Source organism: Ictidomys tridecemlineatus, chromosome 11 (genome assembly GCF_052094955.1).
Source record: "Ictidomys tridecemlineatus isolate mIctTri1 chromosome 11, mIctTri1.hap1, whole genome shotgun sequence".
Taxonomy (NCBI): domain Eukaryota; kingdom Metazoa; phylum Chordata; class Mammalia; order Rodentia; family Sciuridae; genus Ictidomys; species Ictidomys tridecemlineatus.
Genome location: NC_135487.1, coordinates 107,693,173 through 107,709,726, shown reverse-complemented (window position 1 = coordinate 107,709,726; position 16,554 = coordinate 107,693,173). Strand labels below are relative to the sequence as shown.

At 33.0% G+C, this 16,554-nt stretch overlaps 1 protein-coding gene across 4 annotated transcripts in view; it reads right to left on the bottom strand.

Annotated features, from left to right (window-relative positions):
* Sycp1 (synaptonemal complex protein 1) overlaps positions 1 to 16,554 on the bottom strand; it is a 127,323-nt gene that overhangs the window by 35,669 nt on the left and 75,100 nt on the right. For all 4 annotated transcript variants that reach the window (XM_078027064.1, XM_040287346.2, XM_013362682.4 and 1 more), the window contains 2 exons: positions 12,609 to 12,671; positions 12,386 to 12,448 (listed from right to left, as the gene is read on the bottom strand). In XM_078027064.1, coding sequence (XP_077883190.1) covers positions 12,386 to 12,448; positions 12,609 to 12,671 — 126 coding nt within the window. The remainder of the gene's footprint in view (positions 1 to 12,385; positions 12,449 to 12,608; positions 12,672 to 16,554) is intronic.

Here is a 16,554-nt window from a genome sequence, read left to right as displayed (position 1 = left end):
TGGACAAAAGTTGAAGGCATTCCCTCTAAAATCTGGAACAAGACAGGGATGCCCTCTATCACCACTTCTATTCAATATAGTTCTCGAAACACTGGCCAGAGCAATTAGACAGACGAAAGAAATTAAAGGCATAAAAATAGGAAAAGAAGAACTTAAATTATCACTATTTGCGGAAGACATGATTCTATACCTAGAAGACCCATAAGGGTCTACAAAAAAACTATTAGAACTAATAAATGAATTCAGCAAAGTGGCAAGATATAAAATCAACACGCATAAATCAAAGGCATTTCTGTATATCAGCAACAAAACTTCTGAAACGGAAATGAGGAAAAACACTCCATTCACAATATCCTCCAAAAAAATAAAATACTTGGGAATCAACCTAACAAAAGAGGTGAAAGATTTATACAATGAAAACTACAGAACCCTAAAAAGAGAAGTAGAAGAAGATCTTAGAAGATGGAAAAATATACCCTGTTCATGGATAGGCAGAACTAACATTATCAAAATGGCGATATTACCAAAAGTTCTCTATAGGTTTAATGCAATGCCAATCAAAATCCCAATGGCATTTCTTGTAGAAATAGATAAAGCAATCATGAAATTCATATGGAAAAATAAAAGACCCAGAATAGCAAAAGCAATTTTAAGCAGGAAGTGTGAATCAGGCGGTATAGCGATACCAGATTTCAAACTATATTACAGAGCAATAGTGACAAAAACAGCATGGTACTGGTACCAAAACAGGCGAGTGGACCAATGGTATAGAATAGAGGACACAGAGACTAATCCACAAAGTTATAACTATCTTATATTTGATAAAGGGGCTAAAAGCATGCAATGGAGGAAGGATAGCATCTTCAACAAATGGTGTTGGGAAAACTGGAAATCCATATGCAAAAAAATGAAACTGAATCCCTTCCTCTCGCCATGCACAAAAGTTAACTCTAAATGGATCAAGGAGCTTGATATCAAATCAGAGACTCTGCGTCTGATAGAAGAAAAAGTTGGCTCCGATCTACATATTGTGGGGTCGGGCTCCAAATTCCTTAATAGGACACCCATAGCACAAGAGTTAATAACAAGAATCAACAAATGGGACTTACTTAAACTAAAAAGTTTTTTCTCAGCAAGAGAAACAATAAGAGAGGTAAACAGGGAGCCTACATCCTGGGAACAAATTTTTACTCCTCACACTTCAGATAGAGCCCTAATATCCAGAGTATACAAAGAACTCAAAAAATTAGACAATAAGATAACAAATAACCCAATCAACAAATGAGCCAAGGATCTGAACAGACACTTCTCAGAGGAGGACATACAATCAATCAACAAGTACATGAAAAAAATGCTCACCATCTCTAGCAGTCAGAGAAATGCAAATCAAAACCACCCTAAGATACCATCTCACTCCAGTAAGATTGGCAGCCACTATGAAGTCAAACAACAACAAGTGCTGGCGAGGATGTGGAGAAAAGGGTACTCTTGTACATTGCTGCGGCCAATTTGGAAAGCAGTTTGGAGATTCCTGGGAAAGCTGGGAATGGAACCACCATTTGACCCTGCTATTGCCCTTCTCGGACTATTCCCTGAAGACCTTAAAAGAGCATGCTACAGGGATGCTGCCATATCGATGTTCATAGCAGCACAATTCACAATAGCTAGACTGTGGAACCAACCTGGATGCCCTTCAATAGATGAATGGATAAAAAAAATGTGGCATCTATACACAATGGAGTACTATGCAGCAATAAAAAATGACAAAATCATAGAATTTGCAGGGAAATGGATGGCACTAGAGCAGATTATGCTTAGTGAAGCTAGTCAATCCCTAAAAAACAAATACCAAATGTCTTCTTTGATATAATGAGAGCAACTATGAACAGAGCAAGGAGGAAGAGCAGGAAGAAAAGACTAACATTAAACAGAGTCATGAGATGGGAGGGAAAGGAAGAGTAAAGGGAAATTGCATGGAAATGAAGGGAGACCCTCATTGCTATACAAAATTACATATAAGAGGTTGTGAGGGGAATGGGAAAATAAACAAGGAGAGTAATGAATTACAGTAGATGGGGTAGAGAGAGAAGATGGGAGGGGAGGGGAGGGGGGATAGTAGGGGATAGGAAAAGTAGCAGAATACAACAATTACTAATTGGGCATTATGTAAAATTGTGGATGTGTAACCGACGTGATTCTGCAATCTGCATTAGGGGTAAAATTGGGAGTTCATAACCCACTTCAATCTAATGTATGAAATATGATATGTCAAGAGCTTTGTAATGTTGTGAACAACCAATAAAAAATTAAAAAAAAACAATCAATAAATGGGATGGCATCAAACTAAAAAGCTTGTTCATGGCAAAGGAAAAAATTAAGAACATGAAGAGAAAGCCTACAGAAAGGGAAAAAAATGTTTGTCACCTGCATCTCAGATAGGTCAGTAATTTTCAGAATATACAAAGAATTCAAAAAACTTAATACCAAAAAAGCAAATAACCCAATCAATAAATGGGCAAAGGATCTGAATAGACACTTCACAGAAGAAATACGAATGGTCAATAAATATATGAAAAAAATGTTAAACAGCTCTAGGAATTAGAGAAATGCAAATTATACTGAGATTTCATCACAATCCATTCAGAATAGCAATTATTAAGAATATAAGCAAAGCTGGAGCTGGAGCTCAGAGATAAAGCACTTGCCTAGTCCATGTAAGGCAGTGAGTTCGATTCTCAGCACCACATAAAAAATAAATAAAGTATTAATTAAGTATTGTGTCTTCCATAATCTAAAAATATTTTTAAAATATATATATATATATAGTATGTGTATGTATGTGTATGTGTGTGTGTGTGTGTGTAACAATAAATGTTGGTGAGGATGTAGGGTACACTCATACATGTTGATGGGACTACAAATTGGTGCAACCACTCTGGTAAATAGTATGAAGAGTCCTCAAAAACTAGGAATGGAACCACCATTTTACCCAGCTTTCTCACTCTTCAGTATATATATAAAAGATCAAAAATCAGCATACTACAGTGACACAATCACATCAGTGTTTAGAGCAGCACAATTCACAATAGCTAAGCTATGGAGCCAACCTAGGTTCTCTTCAATGGATGAATGGATAAAAAAAATGTGGTGTATATATACAATGAATATTACTCAGACATAAAGAAGAATGAAATTATGGCATTTTCTGGTAAATGGAAGGATCTGGAGACTATCATGGTAAGTGAAATAAGCCAATCCCAAAAAAACCAAGGCTTAATTTCTCTGATATGTGGAAGCTAACCCACAATAAGTGGGGGAGAGTAAGAAAAGAATTTCAGTAGATTAGACCAAGGGGAATGAAAGAAAGAAAGTGGGGACAGGAAAAAGAAAGTTGAATGAATCTGACATAATATTCCTATGTAAATATATGAATACACCACAATGAATCTCACCATTTGTGTACATTCACAAGGATGGGGTCCAAATTAGAGTAGAATATACTCCATGCCTGTATAATTATTATCAAAACAGATTCTACTGTGATGTATAACATAATAAAACAAACATAAATAAATAAATAAGTGGAAGGGGTTAACACTCCCCAACCCTTGCTCACTCTCAGTATATAGCTCAAACAGAAAGAGACAGGTTGTCATGGACAGTGACCATCCATTCTTATAAACTACTTTGACAACCTCAATGGAGATAATTCTGTCATTTTTTAAAAAAAAATATCATTTGTGTGTGTGTGTGTGTGTGTATATGCCCACTTGTATGTGTGTAAAAGATGATTTTGTTTATTGGTTCAGGATACACACACACACACACACACACACACACACACACTTCTTTTTTTTTTAGGATTTTTTTATGTAGTTATTTTTCCTTGCCTTATCTTTTGAGAGTTAGGATTTGGGGTTTTTATATTTTGGTTTGGTTTGGTTTGTTTTCATTTGTTTACCTTGTTTCCCTTTCTTTTCTTCTCCTAACAGCTAAATTCTATTGTTCTCTCTTCCTCTCCCCCTTTACTTCATTTCTCCTGTTTTTCCTCTTCCTTTCTTATAAACATCACCTGCTACATCTCTTCTGCATTCTCTGTTCACGTTTTAATATTATAAACTATTTTCTACTTTCCTAACACATTTTCTCTTAATTAACTGTATTTTACCACATTTTAGAATTAATTGGTTTATGTAACTCCTGTCGCCACCATTAATGCTGATGCAATTATTACTTCTGTGGATTACATAGTTAATACCTGCTGTTTGCTTTAAAGCCAGATCAAGTTCATGGTTATTGTTTTTACTAATGACAATCGCTGACCACACATTCCCATTTCATGTGGTAATGTTGTAAATGTCATAATAGAAACTGAGTATTTATTTTATTGTTTCCATTGGTCGTTGCTATTGTTTGTTTAGCTTTATTTGATGAGGTGCTGGCAATCCACAGAGACACTACAAATTCGAGGGTAGAAACTCTACTATTGAAATAAACTCAACCAAAAGCACAACCTTACTCCACGTACAAATTAATGACAATCTCCAGCTTTAATTTAATACAAAGAATAGATTATATAAAAATCCAAACTAACAATCAGTAGATATGGCTAGGGGTGGGCCCTCAGGTCCTCCCTATAGACATCTGCTATGGTAAAACCAGAGGCTGAAGATGCCACACCTATAATGGAGTATCCATCTAGATGTCTTTAGAACACTCTGGCAAGTGAAAACTATACCCTAAAAAGGTCAACACATAAAAACAGAAGAGAAACCCCTCTCAATAGCTGCATAAAAGCCAACACAGGAATATAACAAATTTGAACCAAAATAAAATACTGTACCTCCTCAGTTCATAATTCCCCAACAACTGGCTCCAAAAGTACTGAGGTAAATGAAATAGCAGATAAAGAATCATTATAAAAATGATCAATGAATTCCAAGAGAATACAGAAAAATAACTGAAGAATTAAGAAAGTCAATAAAGTATATGAATAAGAAATTCAATAAGGAGATAGAAATATTTTCAAAGAACCAAACAGAAATCTTGGAAATGAAAGTCAATAAATCAAATAAAATGATCAGTTGAAAGTCTCTCATAGTAAAGACAGAATCTAAGAGCTGGAAAATAAAGTGTTCAGCCTTATTCAATTCAGATAGCATTAAAGAGAATAAAATAAGTAGCTGGGCACAGCAGTGCACATCTGTAATCCAGCAGCTCAGGAGGCTGAGGCAGGAGGATCCTGAGTTCAAATCTAGCGTTAGCAGGCTGGGGCTATAGCTCAGTTGGTATAGTGCCTGCCTTGCATGCATGCACAAGACCCTGAGTTCAATCCCCAGCACCACAAAAAAAAAAAAAAAACAGCCTCAGTAAAAAGTGAGGACTAATCAACTCAGTGAAACCCTGTCTCTAAATAAAATACAAAAAATAAAAATAAGGGGCTGAGATTGTGGTTCAGCAGTAGAGCACTCACCTTGTACTTGCAAGGTCTTGGGTTCAATCCTCAGCACCACATAAAAATAAATAAAGATATAGTGTCCAACTACAACTAAAAAATAAAATAAAAAATAAATAAAAATAAAAATAAGGCTGGGAATGTGACTCAGTGGCCAAGTGCCCCTGAATTCAATTCCTAGTACCAAAAAAAAAAAATAATAATAATAATAATAATAAGAAGAAGAAGAAGAAGAAGAAGAAGAAGAAGACGACAACGAAGACGACGACGAGGAGGAGGAGGAAGAGGAGGAGGAGAAAGAGGAGGAGGAGAAAGAGGAGGAGGAGGAGGAGGAGACAATGAAGTAGTAGTTATGATACATGAGACAAAAGTAAGAGACCAAATTTAAGAATCACTGATTGAGGAGGGTTGTAAGATGCACGTTAAGGGAACTGATAATCTCTTCAGGGAAACACCAACAGAAAATTTTACAAACCTTTATAATGAGATGAACATCTATATACAGGAGGCATTCAGAACTCCAAACAGAAAGATCAAAAAAGAATCTCTCCACAACACCTTATAATTAAAATGTCTAATATACAGAATAAGGTTAGAATTTAAAAGCCTCAAGAGAAAAACATCAGGTCACATTTGCAGGCAAGTCTACAAGAATAGCTTTTGATTTCTCAATACAAACCCCAAAAGTCATAAGGGCTTAAAATGATGTATTCCAAGTTCTAAAAGAAAATGACAGTGAACCAAGACTGATATTATCCAGCAATGTTATCCTTCAAAATTGAAGGGAAAATAAAAACCTTTCAAAAAGCAGAAACAAAAGAATTCATGAGTACTAACCAAGCACTACAGAATTTACTTAAAAGAAATACTCCACCAAGAAAAATAAAAAATAAACTCCAAAGCTCTCAAATGAACAAATTTCAATTGAAGAGTAGCTAAGCAAATAAGAAACAGGACCAAATTAAGCATGATGAATGAAACAAATGGCAGGATTTAATAAATCTCTCTCTAATAACATTTAATGTAAATGATCTCAACTCTTCAATTAAAAGACATACACTGACAGAATGGATTAAAATATAAGAACTATATGTTGTTTGCAAGAGATGCATCTTACAGGCAAACACAGCCACAGGCTGAAAGTGGAAGGATGGAAATTAATATACCATGCAAATGGAGCCTCCCCAAAAGTAGGACTAGCTATTCTCATCCAACAAAGCAAACTTCAAACTAAAATTAATCAGAGAGACAAAGACAGTCACTTCAAACTGGTAAAGGGAAAAATCAAAAAAGAAGATATAACAATAGTAAATATTTATGCCCCAAACATGGGTACAACTAATTATATAAAAGAGACATTACTCAAATGGAAGCCTCAGATAGACTCCAGTGCAATAATACTGGGTGATTTCAACACACCTCTCTCACCACTGGAGAAGTTATCCAACAGAAACTTGGTAAAGACTCTTTGGAACTGAAAAATTATATAAATCAAATGTACTTAAAAGACACCTATAGACTATTTCATCCAACAACAGCTGAATACAGTTTCTTCTCAGCAGTTTATGAAAACTTCTCCAAAACAGACCATATTTTAGCCCACAAAGCCACTTTTAACAACTAGACAAATACCGATAAAATTCCTTGCATCTTATCAAATAATGGTGGAATGAAATTAGAAACCAAACAACAAAACCCTATAGAAACTATAAACATATGGAAACTAAACAATGTATTTTTGAATGATGAAGAGGTGACAGACAAAATCAAGGGAGCAATTAAAAAATTCTTAGACTCAAATAAGAATATTGATACAATATATCAGAATCTCTAGGACACTATAAACATAGTTCTAACATGAAAGTTTATAGTTATGAGTGACTACATAAGAAAATCAGAAAGTTCCCAATTAAACAACATCCTGCTACATCTTGAAAAAGAAGAACAAACCAATTCTAAAATCAGTAGAAGGAAGGAAATAATTAACAACAGAGCCAAAAATCAACAAAATTGAAACTGAAAAAAAAAACAATACAAACGATCAAAAAAAACGAAGAGTTGTTTCTTTGAAAAGATTTTTTTAAAAATGGTAAGCCCTTAGTCAAAAGAAAAAGACAGAAAACCAAAACAAATAAAATTGGAGATAAAAAGAAAATACCACAGACATCAAAGAAATCTAGCAAATCATTAGGGACTATTTTGGAAACTTATACTCTAATAAACTAAAAAAACCTAGAAGAGACGGATACATTTCTAGACAAATAAGATCTGCTAAAACTCAATCAAGAGGACATAGAAAACTTGACAGACATAGAAAACAGACCAGTAACTTGCAATTTAATAGAAGCAGTAATAAAAAGCCTTCCAGGGGCTGGAGTTATAGCTCAGTGGTAGAGCGCTTACCTAGCAAGTGTGAGGCACTGGGTTCAATGCTCAGCACCACAAAAATAAATAAATATACAAATAAATGGTATTGTAACCATCTACAAAAAAAAAGAATATTTTTTAAAAGCCTTCCAACAAAGAATTCTACCAAACCTTTAAAAAAGAATTAATGCCAATACTCCTCAAATTATTCCAAAAAATAGAAAGGGATGAATCACAAATTCATTCTGTGAAACTAGTATCACTCAGAGAAAACCAGAAAAGGATACAACAAGGAAAGAAAACTACAAACCAATATCCATTTGAACTTAGGTGTAAAAATACTTGATATTACCAAACCATGTTAAACAACATATTAAGAAAACTTAATGAGCAATTTGATTTTATTTAAAAGATAAAAGAATAGTTTAATATACACAAATTAATAAGTGTAATTTATCATATAAATAGAATTAAGGAAAAAAATCACTTAGTCATCTCATGGATGTAGAGAAGGCCTTTGACAAAATTCAGCACCCACTCATGAGAAAAAAACTAAAGAAACCAGGGACAGAAGGAACCAACCTCAACATCATAAAGGTTATATATGAAAACCCCAAACCCAAACTCACATGGGAAAAACTGAAAGCATTTCTTTAAAGACTGGGATGTCCACTCTCACCACTCCTACTTAATATAGTGCTCAAAATTCAAGCTAGAGAAATTAGGCTGGGGAAGGATATAAAAGGAATAAATATAGGAAAACAAGTCAGATTATCACTGTTTGCAGAAGACATGATCCTGTACCTAGAAGATCAAAAAAAAAAATCCTCCATCAAAAGACTCCTGGAGCTAATAAACAAAGTTGGCAAAGTAGCAGGTTATGAAAATAGCATAAAAAAATCAATATTTTTCCTATATACCAATCTGCTGAGAAAGAAATCAGAAAAACAATTCTATCCACAATTATCTCAAACTAAAACCAAAATACCTAGGAATAAATCTAACCAGGAAGGTGAAAGACCTATACAATAAAAACTAGAGAACACTGAAGAAAGAAATTTAAGAAGACACAGCAATATATACATTCACTGCAATTCCCATCAAAATACTAATGACATTCTTCACAGAACTAGAAAAAACAGTCCTAAAATTAATTTGGAAGAATAAAAGACCCAGAATAGGCAAAGCAATTCTAAACCAAAAAAGCAATGCTGGACGCATCATAATACCTGATTTCAAATTACACTACAGAGCTACAGTAACACAAACTACATGACAATGGCATAAAAACAGATACATAAACCAATGGTACAAAATAAGACACGGAGACAAACCCACACATCTACAGTTGTCTGACTCCTGGATAAAGGTGCCAAAAACATACATTAGAAAAACATACAGCCTTTTTAACAAATAGTGCTGGCAAAACTGGTTATCCATATGTAGAAGAATGAAACTAGACCCTTCAACTCAAAATAGATCACAAACCTAGAAATAAAGCCAGAAACTATGCAACCCCTAAAAGAAAACACAGGGTCAACAAATGGTGGAATCAAATTAAAAAGCTTCTGCAATCAAGGGAAATAATTATAAATGTGAAGAAAAAACCCACAGAATGAGAGAAAATCTCTGCTAGCTATTCTTCTGAAAAATAATTAATATCTAGAATATATAAAGAACTAAAAAAAAATTTGCACCAAAAAAGTCAAATAACCCAATTAATAAGTGGCCAAGTGAATTAAACAGACATTTCTCAAAAGAGGAAATACAGAGCTGGGGTTGTGGCTCAGCAGTAGATTGCTTGCCTAGCACATGCAAGGCCCTGGGTTTGATCCTCAGCAGCACCATATAAAAATAAATAAATTAAATATTGTGTCCAACAACTAAAAAATAAATAATAAAAAAGAAGAAGAAATACAAATGGCCAACAAATACATGAAAAAAATGTTAAACATCATTAGTAATTAGGGAAATGCAAATCAAAACTACATTTAGATTTCATCTCTCACACAAGTTAGAATGGCAATCATCAAGAATATAAATAATATTAGTCATCATACTAAAGTGATACATGCATATCCATGTTTATAGCAGCACTATTCACACCAAACTATGCAATCACACTAGGTGCACATCAATGTTTAAAAGGGTAAAGAAAATGTGTGATATATATAAAATGAAGGGTTTTTTTAGTCAGTCATAAAGAAAAATGAAATTATGTCATTTGCAGGAAAATGGATAGAACTAAAAACTATTATGTTATGCAAGATAAGTCAAACTCATATGCAGAAGTTGGAGAGGAAAGAGAAAGGTGGGGTAAGATCACATGAAAATCAAAGGGAAATCATTAGAGGAAAAGGAACAAAAGAATGTGGAGGGGGAGTGCCTGAGCATGATAGTGGCCAAATTATATTTTTATATCATGTACATGTACAAATATGTAACATCAAATCCCATCATTATGTACAACTATAATGCACCAATAAAAATGTGGGGATAAAAGAATATTGTATAATATTGCGTATATAATGCAAAACTGTTGAAACAAAGTGGCTATTTTACTTCCCTATCCCTTGTGCTATGGTTGTTACACATCTAAACTCTATAATAGCAAATTTTCTTACAATTTCAAACTTTTTGAAAACATTTAAAGCAGATATATGTGTGTATATACATGTTTGTGTGTGTGCATATGTATTTCTAAAAATTAAGAAGAAAAATATATAGCCTTTAATATTCACATACATATTTACCATTTCTAGTGATTTTCATTCCTTTTATTGATCCAAGTTTCTAGTTGATGTCATTTTTCTGCAGTCTGAAGAAGTTCCTTTAGTATTCTTTACAGTGCAAATTTTGAGGTCATTTCAACTTAACAGATATTTTTACTTGCATACAGAATTCTCAGTTCGTGGTATCTTTCTTTCAGCATTTCAAAAATGTCATTCCTCTGACATCTAGCTTTCATTGTTATGATACAACATTAGTCTAATTTGTGTCACTGATCTACAGTGTGACATTTTTCTATCTAATTTTAAAAGTTTGCATTTCTCTTTGGTTTTGGTATTTCAACTAAGTACCTAGGTATGATTTTCTATTTATCTTTCTTTGAATTTGTCGAGTGCCATGGATCTTCAAGTTAATGGTTTTTATTAAAAGCTAGAAATTTTTGAGAAATTCCTTAGTTGATTTTCTTTTGCCCTATTCTTTCTCTCCTCTTTCTCAGATACTCTAATTACTGTTTAAAACCTGATAATATTCTACAAGACCACTAAGACACTATTCCCCTTTTTGTTTTTCACTCTGTTTCCATGTTCCTCTAATTGGATGATTTCTGTTTATCCAGCTTCAATTGTACTAACACTTTATTTGTCTAAATATATTATTAGGACCATACGAAATTGTTTTGTTTGTTTTTATAATATTTTACTTTTAGTTCTAGATAATTTTAATCCTAAATTCCCTTTATAGCTTGTTTATTTACTGAGATTCTCTATTTTAGTATTTCATTATAACCATTTCTGTCTTTAAACATGTTTATAATAGCTGCATATAGATTTTATCTGTTAAAATTCCAACATTTCAATTATCCAGGGGTCATTTTTTATTGTCTGATCTTTATACTATTGATGAATATCTTTTATTTTCAGTTTGGAGCTACTACAAATAATGCTGTTACATTTCTCCTGACTCTACCCAGAAGTACATGTGCAAAATTATGTATCAGCTACTTTTCTATATAATGTCAATAGTTTATGAGATTTGTTTTAATTTTTAATCACATTTACATATTTTAAAAATATGTAAAAATTTTATTACCTTCCAAAAAGCACACATTTAGTACACTGAGAACCCACTATTTTCCACTCAAGATTCAAAATCTATTGCCAGGCATGGTGGCAGCACATGCCTATAACTCCAGATAGTATGGAGGATGAGGCAAGAGAACATCAAACTTGAGGACAGCCTGAGCAATTTAGTGAGAACTTGTCTCATAATAAAATGAAAAGAGGACTGGGTATACAGTTCAGTGGTAGAGCATTTGACTAATATGTGCAAGGCCCTGGGTTCAAAACCTTGTACTACAAAACATAAAAATAAACAAGCTATGTATTTAATACTTACTAAACATCAACCATTATTTAAAGACTTAGGAATAAATAAACCAAATGTGACCCTGACATCGTATGCTTACTAGGGCTTTAGTTTGTTTTCTACAAAGTTGATGTCTCTCTAATCTCTTAGACCACAGGATATGTAACAACAAATCCCATCATATTGTAATAAGCTGGCTCCTCCCCCAGCTTATTCACTTCTAAATATATGGGTAAGGATGATGAACACATACACACATAGAGAATACCCACATATATTTTTAAGTTGTTCTGATAATTCTAACTCAATCAAAACTTAAGTGATCATTCTATTACAATTATAAGAATTGATTTCAATCCAGAAAGATGAAAAACTTTGAAAGTAACTGTTACAGCATAAATAAATGACATAACATTTCTAAATTCTCATGTATTTATTAGGGTTTTAAAAAATTAAAATGTCAAATACCTTTATTTCATAAGCATTCAGTTGTTTGCTTTCTGCTGTACCCTTTTTTTTCAAGGCCTTATTCTGTTAAAAATTAAAAACAAAAAATTGTATTTAGTACTAAAGTGACTCAAACTTATACTGCCACTGACTTAAGTTTACTAATGGAAATGAAAGTATCACTCTCTAAAACTATAGTGAAAATGTTGGTTTGACTTTGAGAATATTTATAAATAGTACCCACCTCCTGCTGAAGCTCTTCAATGTGCTTGCCTTTATTTTCAACTTGTTTCCTTAAATTATTACACTGCAGAATTATGAGAAATTCATTATTTACTCATTGTACTTAATATTCCAGTCAAAATAAACCTTTCAGATTAATAAAAATATTACATTCACGTAATATGAAACTCACTTAAAAATTCATGCTGTTAAATAATTCCATAAATGTAAAAATTACATAAAAATTATACATTTTAATAAATAACACCTCAATATAAATTTGAAAATTTTAACTTTTTTTTCCTTTTTCTTTTTTTTATTATTAGTTGTTCAAAACATTACAAAGCTCTTGATATATCATATTTCATACATTTGATTCAAGCAGATAATGAACTCCCATTTTTACCCCATATACATATTGCAGATTCACATCGGTTACATATCTACTTTTTACATACTGCCATACTAGTGTCTGTTGTATTCTGCTGCTTTCCTATCATCTACAACCCCCCTCCCCTCCCCTCCCCTCCCATCTTCTCTCTCTACCCCATCTAATGTAATTCATTTCTCTCTCTCGTTTTTTTTCCCTTTCCCCTCACTTCCTCTTATATGTAATTTTGTATAACAATGAGGGTCTCCTTCCTTTACCATGCAATTTCCCTTCTCTCTCTCTTTCCCTCTCCATCTCATCCCTGTTTAATGGTGATCTTCTTCTCATGCTCTTCCCGCCTATTCTTAGTGCTCTCCTTATATCAAAGATGACATTTGGCATTTGTTTTTAAGGGATTGGCTAGCTTCACTTAGCATAATCTGCTCTAGTGCCATCCATTTCCTTGCAAATGCCATGATTTTGTCATTTTTTAGTGCAGAGTAATATTCCATTGTGTACAAATGCCACATTTTTTTTATCCATTCATCTATTGAAGGGCATCCAGGTTGGTTCCACAGTCTAGCTATTGTGAATTGTGCTGCTATGAACATCGTTGTAGCAGTATCCCTATAGTAAGCTCTTTTAAGGTCTTTAGGGAATAGTCCAAGAAAAGGAATAGCTGGGTCAAATGGTGGTTCCATTCCCAGCTTTCCAAGGAATCTCCATACTGCTTTCCAAATTGGCCGCACCAATTTGCAGCCCCACCAACAATGTACAAGTGTACCCTTTTCCCCACATCCTCGCCAGCACTTATTGTTATCTGACTTCATAATGGCTGCCAATCTTACTGGAGTGAGATGGTATCTTAGGGCAATTTTGATTTGCATTTCTCTGACTGCTAGAGATGGTGAGCATTTTTTCATGTACTTATTGATTGATTAACATTTCTTAATCTCCTTAAAAAGTATCTGAATTCAACTACTTTAAGTAATATGTGCCTCTTAATCACCATATACAAAAGGTTGGAATCATATTATTAAATAAGTTGTGAAAAGCTACATTCAGAAATAAAAATAATTATAATTTGTTTTCTTCCTTATTATTTTACCTTTCTCATTTCTGAGATCCTTAAACTTATATTTGGGAGAGAAGAATACTGTGATATTCTATCTTCTCCTAACTAAATTATAATTCCTCTCATTAAAATTCCAAATAAACCAATTTTGATATTTCAGTTTGTAGGATTATTTAATATGGGGATGCAGGCAGAACTGAATTACAAGATATTAGCTCAAGAAATATTTGGAATACCACAAAAGCATCACAGAGTCACAGAGCCAGGATTGATGGCGCACACCTGTAATCCCAGCATTCAGGAGTCTAAGATAGGAAAATCACTTGAGCTCAAGAGTTCTAGATCAGCCTGGACAGCACAATTAGACTTCAACTCAAAAAAAAAAAAAAAGCAGACAAGCAGCACAGTACGCAGTTCTAAGAGGCCCCAAAGCATCACAGATATGTAAGCTGTTGTAATTTCCATCAAAGTAAAACAAATCTCAACAAATTTTATAATCACTTTCATTAACACAAAGTACTTTGTTAAATATTTTTCTTACAACACTCCTCTGTATTCATATTCAGCTAATATTCTAAGACTAAATAATAAATGACACTATTGTTTTTATCTACAAGTGATTTATTTTATCTAAATTTTTACATGTCCCAAGACCACTTATAGAAGTTCTCTTTCAGAAAACTCAAAGGAAAAATAAGAAAGAAAAGCTAAATAAGTGAGAAATGTTTCACTAATTTTCATATTAGTTTTATTGGGATATTTATACAAATATAAAACTTTTTATAATTTTATAATTATATATCAAATTCATATAATTTTATTTATTAAAAATTAAAAGTATTTCCATTTGTAACAGAAAAGCCACTTACATCCTTCTAAGAATAATTCTAAAATAAAAGACAAAAAGTAGGAATCTGGATATTTTAAATGACTGTAAATTTATACGAGTACGTTTCAGGTTAACACCAATTTAACATTTGTTCTAAGGATATCTGTTGAACCCACCCAAGTAAAGGCATAAGACAAACATAAGGCTCACTACTGGTAGGAAATCCAATAAGACAGTACTGCATTAAGCTAGGAATTCAAAGAACTACACATTCAATGAGAAGATAAACAAGAAATAAAACTGCCATATAAAAGTGGACAGTAAGGGGCTGGGGATGTGGCTCAAGCGGTAGCGCGCTCGCCTGGCATGCGTGCGGCCCGGGTTCGATCCTCAGCACCACATACCAACAAAGATGTTGAGTCCGCCGAGAACTAAAAAATAATAAAAAAATATTAAAAATTCTCTCTATCTCTCTCTCTCCTCTCTCACTCTCTCTTTAAAAAAAAAAGTGGACAGTAAGGAAAACTCATTTGTCTTTATCTTGTCTTTGAATAGAAGCCTTTGCTGAAAATTTATAACCATAAGGTAGGCTCATATGGTTTTATATGCCAACTATATGGTCCATAAAAACTAAAGATGGAGAATTGAAATAGCTCCTGGTTAGTAATGCTTTCAAGAAAATTTTTTTGGGAGGATTATTAACTTCAACCCAAGTTTAAAGGAATTCTCTTAAACAAAAGCCCAAGGAATCATAAAAACCCAAAAGCTAAAGTTTAATGAGTAAAAACCAGAAGAAAGAACAAAGATCAGAATCAGACCTAAAAAGACTTCAGATATTAGAATTGCCATATACAGAATATAAAATATAGAGAAATTAAAGACTTGAAACTATAAATAAGAAATTGGAAGCCTTAGAAGATGATTGAGCAGATTTGAAAAAGAACTATTCAAACTTTAATTGAAAAAGAACTTCTAGGGGCTGGGGTTGTGGCTCAGCAGTAGAGCACTTGCCACGCACGTGCGAGACCCTGGGTTTGAGCCTCAGCACCACATAAAAATAAATACGTGAAATAAAGGTATTGTGTCCAACTACAACTAAAAAATAAAGAAAAAGAAAGAAAAAGAAAAAGAACTTCTAGTAATACAATTTATTTGGTCTCACCAGATAAATGTTGAACAAATTTAAAGAACATCAGTTTGAAGCATCGTGAAGATATTTATTACTTTGCCAGAGATAGTATGTTATGTATTTCTTAGTCCTCTATTCTTTAGACCATCAAAACCTATTCCCTTATTTGTTACTCAATAAGATGTATTTCTACCAATTTTGTATGTCTTAAAATATCAACTATCAATGCTAAATAAAAGCTCCATGAATTCCTTTGATTTTAGTTTCAGCTGCATAATTTTAGAATTTAAAGATTGATCAATAAAAATTGACATGACATTTAAAAAAAACTATTCCCTTGAGAGTTAATGACTATACTTTTCTCTTGCCAACTTTTCCTAAAAACCATCTTTATAACTGATATAACGATATATTTTAAAAATGTACATGTTTATACTAAAAAGATGATATCAGAGCTATTAACTCTGGGGTTTTTTTAGGCAATACTAAACCTTACTGAATTTTTAGTGACAATGTTTAGTAAATTAATAATTACAGCAATCACATATTTCAAAATAGAGGAACT